General features: G+C 71.2%; 1 protein-coding gene across 9 annotated transcripts; it reads left to right on the top strand.

The window, feature by feature from the left end:
• Positions 1-993: 993 nt before the first annotated feature.
• Positions 994-8693, top strand: LOC134509379 (NEDD8). Of its 9 annotated transcripts, XR_010069318.1 has the most exons (13): positions 997-1154; positions 2227-2398; positions 3157-3264; positions 3364-3465; positions 5734-5844; positions 6103-6205; positions 6395-6431; positions 6525-6579; positions 6665-6720; positions 6976-7020; positions 7630-7677; positions 8159-8241; positions 8513-8531. XR_010069318.1 is itself a non-coding variant. In XM_063321876.1 (12 exons), exons 1-11 carry the CDS (start codon positions 1135-1137, stop codon positions 7634-7636), a joined length of 816 nt encoding a protein of 271 aa, XP_063177946.1. In that variant the 5' UTR covers positions 997-1134; the 3' UTR covers positions 7637-7677; positions 8513-8609. The 9 variants fall into 9 exon arrangements, 3 of the variants coding, with proteins under 3 accessions (XP_063177946.1, XP_063177945.1, XP_063177947.1); XR_010069319.1 differs by lacking the exon at positions 5734-5844 and having other exon boundaries at positions 995-1154; XM_063321876.1 differs by lacking the exon at positions 8159-8241 and having other exon boundaries at positions 8513-8609.
• The last annotated feature ends 38 nt before the right edge of the window (positions 8694-8731 follow it).

Below are 8731 nucleotides of genomic sequence, written 5' to 3'. Positions count from 1 at the left end.
ATGGGGGCACTGGGAGGGGGATTGGGGGCACTGGGAGGGCACTGGGAGCACTGGGAGGGGACTGGGAGGGGGACTGGGGGCACTGGGAGGTTACTGGGAGCACTGGGAGGGGAACTGGGAGCACTGGGAGGGGGAATGGGAGCACTGGGAGGGCACTGGGAGCACTGGGAGGGGGATTGGGGGCACTGGGAGGGTGAATGGGAGGCACTGGGAGAGAGACTGGGAGGGGGGCTGGGGGAACTGGGAGGTTACTGCAAGCACTGGGAGATGTTACTGGGAGGACTGGGAGGGCACTGGGAGCACTGGGAGGGGACTGGGAGGGGGAATGGGAGCACTGGGAGGTTACTGGGAGCGCTGGGAGGGAGACTGGGAGCACTGGGAGGGTGAATGGGGGGCACTGGGAGAGAGACTGGGAGGGGGACTGGGAGCACTGGGAGGGCACTGGGAGCACTGGGGCGTTACTGGGAGCAGTGGGAGGTTACTGGGAGCACTGGTGTGGGTTACTGGGAGCACTGGGGCGTTACTGGGAGCACTGGGAGGTTACTGGGAGCACTGGGAGGTTACTGGGAGCACTGGTGTGGGTTACTGGGAGCACTGGGGCGTTACTGGGAGCACTGGGAGGGGGACTGGGGGTCACTGGGAGCGCTGGGGCGTGTTACTGGGAGCGCTGGGGCGTTACTGGGAGCACTGGGCGGGCCCCGCCCCCCGCCCCTCCCCCCCCGCTCCCAATTTCCCCCCTTTTCCGCCCCAAACCCCCTCCCCGACGACGTCACCGACCCTCCCCCCCCACCCCCGGCACCTCGTTCTCAATAAAACCGCCGTGACGAAACGCCGCCTCCGTGACGTCAACAAAGGGCGCGAAGAAGGAAGGCGGGGGGGGGGGGAGGGGGCGGGGAACGGCGACACCGGAAGCGGCGTCACGAAGGGGCGCGCGGCGGCCAATGGGGGAGAGCGGCGCGGGGTGAGGGGGGGCGGGTCCCAGGCCCGCGCGTGTGCGCGCTGACGTCGCTTCCGGCGCGGCGGGCGCGCGGCGGGCGCCGGCGGGTTCCCGGTGCGGCCTCGCGCGGGGCTGTGGGGGGGGCGGGGCGGGGCGGGCCTACCTCCCCGTCGCCCCGGAAGTGACGCCACCGCGACATGGCCGGAAAGGACGTGAGGTGAGCGGCGCGGGAGGGGCCGCGGGGGGGGGAGGAGGGCGGGAGGGGGGGGGGCGGGGCTACGGACCCCGGGGGCGGGGTCACAGGCAGGGGGCGGGGCTACGGAGGGGGGGGCGGGGCTACGGGGCTACGGGCGGGCCTCAGCCTATGGGGAAGAGGCTGTGGGCGGGGCTATGGGTTTGTGGGCGGGGCTATGGGTGTGTGGGCGGGGCTACTGGGCTGTGGGCGGGGCTAAAGGGCTGTGGGCGGGGCTAAGGCGGTGGGGTGGGTCCATGGGCGGGGCTACGGGGCTGTGGGCGGGGCTATGGGGTTGTGGGCGGGTCTAAGGTTATGGGGAGGAGGCTGTGGGCGGGGCTACGGGTCTGTGGGCGGGGCTACGGCTGTGGGGTGTGTCTGTGGGCGGGGCTATGGGGCTGTGGGCGGGGCTAAGGCGGTGGGGAGGGGGCTGTGGGCGGGGCTACGGGGCTGTGGGTGGGGCTACTGCTGTGGGGTGTGCCTGCGGGCGGGGCTACGGGTCTGTGGGCGGGGCTAAAGGGCTGTGGGCGGGGCTATGGGGTTGTGGGCGGGGCTAAGGCTATGGGGAGGAGGCTGTGGGTGGGGCTACGGCGCTGTGGGCGGGGCTAAGGGGCTGTGGGCGGGGCTAAGGCTATGGGGAGGAGGCTGTGGGCGGGGCTACGGCGCTGTGGGCGGGGCTAAGGGGCTGTGGGCGGGGCTAAGGGGCTGTGGGCGGGGCTAAGGCTATGGGGAGGAGGCTGTGGGCGGGGCTAAGGGGCTGTGGGCGGGGCTAAGGCTATGGGGAGGAGGCTGTGGGCGGGGCTAAAGGGCTGTGGGCGGGGCTATGGGGTTGTGGGCGGGGCTAAGGCTATGGGGAGGAGGCTGTGGGCGGGGCTACGGCTGTGGGGTGTGTCTGTGGGCGGGGCTACGGCTCTGTGGGCGGGGCTACGGGGTTGTGGGCGGGGCTAAGGCGGTGGGGTGGGTCCATGGGCGGGGCTACGGGGCTGTGGGCGGGGTTTATTGCCCGGGGGGGCGGAGCCTGGCCCTGACCCCGCCCCCCCCCCCCCCCCCCCGGCAGCCCGGCGGTGGCCCTGCGCCTGTCGATGGCGGCCGCCTGGCGGGTGGTGCGGGGGCGCAGCCCGGCCCGGTTCCCCCGGGTGCTGGCGCTGCTGGAGGCCGTGGGGCGGGCGGCCCCCGGCGCCCTCCACTTCCGCCACGCCGCCCGCCTGCGCCTGGGCCTGCAGGCCGCCGTGAGTAACGCCCCCCCCCCCCCAGCACCCTGGTGTCCCAAGATGGCCGCCGGGCAGCCCCTGTCCCTCCCAAGATGGCCGCCGCCCCGCCTTGGTGACCCAAGATGGCCGCCGGGCAGCCCCTGTCCCTCCCAAGATGGCCGCCGCCCCCGCCTTGGTGTCCCAAGATGGCCGCTGGGCAGCCCTTGTCCCTCCCAAGATGGCCGCCGCCCCCCTCCACCCCGCCTTGGTGTCCCAAGATGGCCGCCGCCCCGCCCCTGCCGCACCCAAGATGGCCCCGCCCGCCCTGACATGCCCAAGATGGCCGTTCCCCCCCTTCCCATCATCCCCCGGGGCCGGCGGCCATCTTGTCGGTGCTGGCAGCCACCTTCCCATGATCCTCTGGTGCCGGCGGCCATCTTGTCGGGCCTGGCAGCCATCTTCCCATCATCCCCCGGGGCCGGCGGCCATCTTTCCGAGGTTCCCCGCGCTGGCAGCCATCTTCCCATGATCCCCCGGGGCCGGCGGCCATCTTGCCGAGGTTCCCCGCGCTGGCAGCCGTCTTCCCATGATCCCCCGGGGCCGGCGGCCATCTTGCTGAGGTTCCCTGTGCTGGCAGCCACCTTCCCATGATCCCCTGGGGCCGGCGGCCATCTTGCCGAGGTTCCCCGCGCTGGCAGCCATCTTCCCATGATCCCCCGGTGCTGGCGGCCATCTTGTCGGTGCTGGCAGCCACCTTCCCATGATCCCCCGGGGCCGGCGGCCATCTTTGCCGGCAGGTGGTGGTGCACATGCTGCAGGAGGCCCGGCCCGCCGGGAAGATCCTGGATGCCATCGACACCTTCTTCCCCGAGGAGGAGGCGGCGGGGGGCGGCCACGGCCCGGCCGTGAGTGACCTCGTTGGGGGGGGTGGCGGGGGGGGGAGGGGAGGGGGGGTCCCGGGGGTGGCCTCACGCCTCCCTCCCCTCCCCCTCCCCCCCCCGCAGAGCCCCCGGGACCTGGCCATGGTGGGGGAGGCGCAGGAGAGCTTCCGCGAGATGGTGCTGGGGCTGTTGGCCGACCCCCGCCGGCGGGACGCCTACCTGCAGGTACCGCCCGCGTACCTCCCAGTGCCCTCCCAGTACGGGCCAGTCCCCTCCCAGTGTCCCCAGTGCCCTCCCAGTACAGCCCAGTCCCCTCCCAGTGCCCTCCCAGTACGGGCCAGTCCCCTCCCAGTGTCCCCGGTGTCCTCCCAGTATAGCCTAGTCCCCTCCCAGTGTCCCCAGTGTGCTCCCAGTATAGCCCAGTACGGAGCAGAGCCCCTCAGTGCCCTCCCAGTACGGACCAGTCCCCTCCCAGTATCCCCCGTGCCCTCCCAGTACAGCCCAGTCCCCTCCCAGTGTCCCAGGTGTCCTCCCAGTACAGCCCAGTCCCCTCCCAGTGTCCCCAGTGCCCTCCCAGTACAGCCCAGTCCCCTCCCAGTATCCCCAGTGCCCTCCCAGTACAACCCAGTACAGCCCAGGGCCCCCCAATGCCCTCCCAGTACAGCCCAGTCCCCTCCCAGTATCCCCAGTGCCCTCCCAGTACCCCCGGTGCCCTCCCAGTACAGCCCAGTCCACTCCCACTATCTCCAGTGCTCTCCCAGTACAGTCCAGTCCCCTCCCAGGGCCTCCCAGTGCCCTCCCAGTACAGCCCAGTCCCCTCCCAGTGCGCCCAGTGCCCTCCCAGTATAGCCCAGTACGGACCACAGCCTCCCTGTGCCCTCCTAGTACAACCCAGTCCCCTCCCAGTATCCCCGCTGCTCTCCCAGTACAGCCGAGTCCCCTCTCCAGTGCCCTCCCAGTATGGACCAGTCCCCTCCCAGTGTCCCCAGTGCCCTCCCAGTACAGCCCAGTCCCCTCCCAGTATCCCGGTGCCCTCTCAGTATAGCCCAGTCCCCTCCCAGTGTCCCCAGTGCCCTCCCAGTACAACCCAGTACAGCCCAGGGCCCCCCAATGCCCTCCCATTACAGCCCAGTCCCCTCCCAGTATCCCGGTGCCCTCCCAGTATAGCCCAGTCCCCTCCAGTGCCTCCCAGTACATTCCAGTATGGACCATGGCCTCCCAGTGCCATGTCAGTGGTCTTCCAGTACATCCCAGTACAGCCCAAGGCCCCCCAGTGCCCTCCCAGTACAGCGCAGTCCCCTCCCAGTGCTCCCAGTGCCCTCACAGTACAGACCAAGGCCCCCCAGTGCTCTCCCAGTACAGCCCAGTCCCCTCCCAGTGTCTCCTAGTGCCCTCCCAGTACAGCCCAGTACAGACCAGGGCCTACCGGTGTCCTCCCAGTCCATCCCAGTCCCCTCCCAGTGCCCTCCCCATATGGACCAGGGCCTCCCAGTGCTCTCCCAGTCCATCCCAGTGCCTGCCAGTGCCTCCCAGTACCCCCCTGGACCCCCAGTCCCTCTCGACGGGTCCGGGCTTCCTTGGGGAATGTCTGCCAGTGCATCCCAGTCCCTCCCAGTTCCCTCCCAGGTCCTCCCAGTCCCTCCCAGTCCCCTCCAATCCCCTCCCAGTGCCTCCCAGTCCCCCCCAGGTCCCTCCCAGTGCGCACCAGTCCCCTCCCAGTTGCCCTTCCCACCTCCTAAATCCCTCCCAGTCCTTCCAGTCTTTTTCAATCCCCTCCCAGTCCCTCCCAGTTGCCCCTCCCACCCCCTAAATCCTCCCAGTTGCCCCTCCACCCCTCCCAGTCCCTCCCAGTCCCCTCCAATCCTCTCCCAGTCCCCTCCAGTCCCCTCCCAGTGCCTCCCAGTCCCCCCCAGGTCCCTCCCAGTCCCTCCCAGTCTTCTTCAATCCCTTCCCAGTCCCCTCCCAGTGCCTGCCAGTCCCCCCCCAAGGCCCTCCCAGTCCCTCCCAGTACACACCAGACCCCTCCCAGTTCTCCTACCCACCTCCTAAATCCCTCCCAGTCCCTCCCAGTTGCCCCTCCCACCTCCTAAATCCCTCCCAGTTGCCCCTCCACTCCTCCCAGTCCCTCCCAGTCCCCTCCCAGTCCCCCCCAAGTCCCTCCCAGTCCCTCCAAGTACACACCAGTCCCCCTCCCAGTTTTCCTTCCCGCCTCCTAAATCCCGCCCAGTCCCTCCCAGTTGCCCCTACACGTTACTCAGTCCACTTCCCCATCCCTCCAGTCCCCTCCAATCCCCTCCCAATGCCTCCCAGTCCCCCCCAGGTCCCTCCAGTCCCTCCCAGTGCCCACCAGTCCCCTCCCAGTCGCCCTTCCCACCCCCTAAATCCCTCCCAGTGCCCCCAATCCCCTCCCCGTCCCTCCCAGTGCTCCCCAGTCCCTCCCTCCCAGTTCCCCCCCCCCCCCCAGTGCCTCCCAGTAGCTCCCAGTCGGCGCAGGGCCCGGCGCGGGAGGAGTACGGGGAGCCGTTCCTGGAGGCGCTGGAGCGGCTCTTCCACGAGTGCCTGGAGCGGCTGGAGAGCGCCCTGCCCCCCCCCGACCTGCGCCAGGTGGGCGGGGGCCTGGGGGGGGGGGGCGATGGGCGTGGCCCCGGAGCGGGGCGGGGCCCGGGGGGGAGGGAGGGGCGGGGCTTAATCCATCCCTTCCCCCCCCCCCATATCCCAGGGGGAAGCGTGAATGGAGGGCGTGGGAAAAAGCCCCGGGGGGAGGGGGCGGGGCTTAGGGAGGGGGCGGGGCTGCGCGCAAAGGGGGCGTGGCCTGGGTTAGGCCCCGCCCACACCCCCCCCCCCCCCCCAATCCCCTTCCAGCTGCAGGAGGTGGTTTGGAGCCACGCCCCCCCGGGGGCCCCGCCCCCCCCCGATCTACCAATCCTGAGCCGGTACCTGGCCGACCTGGGCCACGCCCACTGCGGTAGGCGGGGCTTGAGGCCCGGGGGGGCGGGGCTTGGCCGGAGGGGGGGCGGGGCTTGGCTGGAGGGGGCGGGTTTAGCGCGGAGGGCGGGGGCTTCGGGAGGGGGCGTGGCCCTCCCAGCCCCGCCCAACCCTAAGGCGCAAACCCCCCCCCCCCACCTCCCCCGCCCCCCCCGCCCCCCCCCCCCAGGCCACGTGCCCCGCCCCCTGCCGGACCCGCCCACCCGGTGAGTAGCCCCGCCCCCTCCGCCCCACCCATTAAGCCCCGCCTCCTCCTCCCCCCCTCGCGCCATTAACATAAAGGCCCCGCCCCCTTCCAGGCTGAGGCCACGCCCAGGATTCCGGAGGCTCCTCCCCTCCGGGCCCCGCCCTTGGGTGAGTTTATCCCCTCCCCCCCCCCCAAAAAAAAGGGGTGTCCCGGCCCCGCCCTCACCCCCCCCACCCCTCCCCCCCCCCGCAGAGTTTGTCGATGACGTCATCAGTGACGCCGAGGACGACGCTTTCCCGCGCAGAAAGGTGGGGGGGGGGGGTGGCGCTAATTAAGGGGGCGGATAATTAGCGATCCCGGGGGGGGGGGGGGGGGTTAATTGGGGGAGGGTAAAGGTGTCCCGGGTCCCGGAGGGGTTTAATTAGAGGTTTGAGGGGGGGTAATTAAGGGTCTGGAAGGGGGGGGGGGTGGTTAATTAGGCGAAGGGGGGGGGGTAATTAGCGATGAGAGGGGTTAATTGGGAGCGGGGAGGGCGTTCATCCCCCTTTTCCTTCCTCTTCCAGATCCGGGCCCTGCCCGCTCCCGCCGCGCCCTTCCCCCCCCCTCCGGTGAGTGCCCCCGCTCTTAATTACCCCCCTCCGACGTTAATTACCCCCTGCCAAATAGGGAGCCATTGCGCTCGCCCCCCCTGCCAGATTGTGAGCCTGACTCCCTCCCCCCCCCCCCCCCCCCCCCCCCCCACCACCGGCGCCACCCCATTGGTCCGCGCCGCCCGCGCTCGCACGCCATTGGTCCGCCCGTTGGTAGCGGGGGGGAGGGTGTTTTCCGCGGGCCACCAATCGCGGGGCGGGCCCTGCGCGCTGATTGGCTGATTGGAAGACGTGAAGGAGGCGGCGGGGGAACTACAACTCCCGGCAGCCCCCGCGGCGGGCGGGCGCCGCCATTTTGTCTTCCCGCCGCCTGAGGGGGGAAAGAGGGGGGGTGTGGAGGGAAGTGACGTCGCGGGCGGAGCTGAGGGGAGGGAGCGTCCATTTCCGCTTCCGGGCGAGGGGAGAGGAGCCGGGGCGGCCACGATGCTCATCAAAGTGAAGGTGGGGCGCGGGGTAGGCCTCGCCGCGGGGCATTTTGGGATGGGGAGGGGGTGTGTGTGGGGGGGATGCCCCGGGGCATTGTGGGATCGGGGGCTCTGACGGCCTCAAACCCCCCCCCCCCAAAAGACGCTGACGGGGAAAGAGATCGAGATCGACATCGAGCCCACGGACAAGGTAGGAGGCCCCGCCCCCTTTTTTGGGGGGGGGGGGGAGGCCCCCCCCTCCCCAGTGCCGTCCCGGTTTCCCATGATGCTCTGGGGCAACAAACCGGCGGGGGGGGGGGGGCTGGAGGGTATTGGTATCCTGCCCCCCTCCCCCCCACCCAAGGCAGGGAAGGGCTGTGTCCCATTGAGGAGCTCCTCCAGCATCCCATAATGCCCCTGGGGGGGGGGGGGGGGGGGGGACGGTCCTCCATCCCATAATGCCCTAGGGAGGGGGAGGGGTGTCTTTCTGCATCCTTTGCATCCCATAATACCCTGGGGGGGGGGGTGTCTTTGTCCGTCCGCCGTGCCCCGGGGGGGTCCCTCCCCCGTCCCGCCGTGCCCCGGGGAGAGTGGGGGGGTGGGGGGTGTGTGTGTCCGTCCCCCCCCCCAATACCGTGGGGGGGGGGTGGGGGGCTGTCCCCCCCCCATGCCGCGGTGCCCCCCCGGGGCAGGTGGAGCGGATCAAGGAGCGGGTGGAGGAGAAAGAGGGGATCCCCCCCCAGCAGCAGCGCCTCATCTACAGCGGCAAGCAGATGTGAGGGGGCGGGGCCTCGGGGGGGGGGCGGGGCCTGGAGGGGGGCGGGGCCTCGGAGGGGGGGCGGGGCCTGGAAGGGGGCGGGGCCATCGATGGGGAGAAGGGGGCGGGGCTGTAGATGGGAGGGGGGGGCCTTTAAGGAGAGGGGGGCGTGGTTTGGGGAGGGGGCGGGGCTTGGGAGGGAGGGGGCGTGGTCTCAGCGGGGGCTCTTGGGGGTGGGTGGGGGGCGTGGCCCTTTACCCCCCCCTTTTCTCCCCCCCCCCCGGGCCAGGAACGACGAGAAGACGGCGGCCGACTACAAGATCCAGGGGGGCTCCGTCCTCCACCTGGTGCTGGCCCTGCGGGGGGGCGGGGCCCCGCGGTGAGGGGGCGGGGCTCCCGCCGGGCCACGCCCCTCTCCCTCGGACCCTCCCCCCGCCGGGGCCGACCCCGCCCCCTTCCTCCTCGCCCCGCCCCCCTCTGAGGCGGCGCTTTTTCCCTCCCCTTCTCC

The sequence above is a fragment of the Chroicocephalus ridibundus genome, unplaced genomic scaffold, assembly GCF_963924245.1.
Source record: "Chroicocephalus ridibundus unplaced genomic scaffold, bChrRid1.1 SCAFFOLD_627, whole genome shotgun sequence".
NCBI classification, from domain to species: Eukaryota; Metazoa; Chordata; class Aves; order Charadriiformes; family Laridae; genus Chroicocephalus; species Chroicocephalus ridibundus.
This window is presented reverse-complemented; position numbering and strand designations above follow the sequence as displayed.

Coding starts and splice junctions, on each gene's coding strand:
- LOC134509379 (XM_063321875.1), top strand. CDS start 1,135: ATGGCCGGAAAGGACGTGAG. Junction 2,399..3,156: donor GCCTGGGCCTGCAGGCCGCC/GTGAGTAACGCC, acceptor CTTTGCCGGCAG/GTGGTGGTGCACATGCTGCA. Junction 6,721..6,975: donor ACGCTTTCCCGCGCAGAAAG/GTGGGGGGGGGG, acceptor TTCCTCTTCCAG/ATCCGGGCCCTGCCCGCTCC.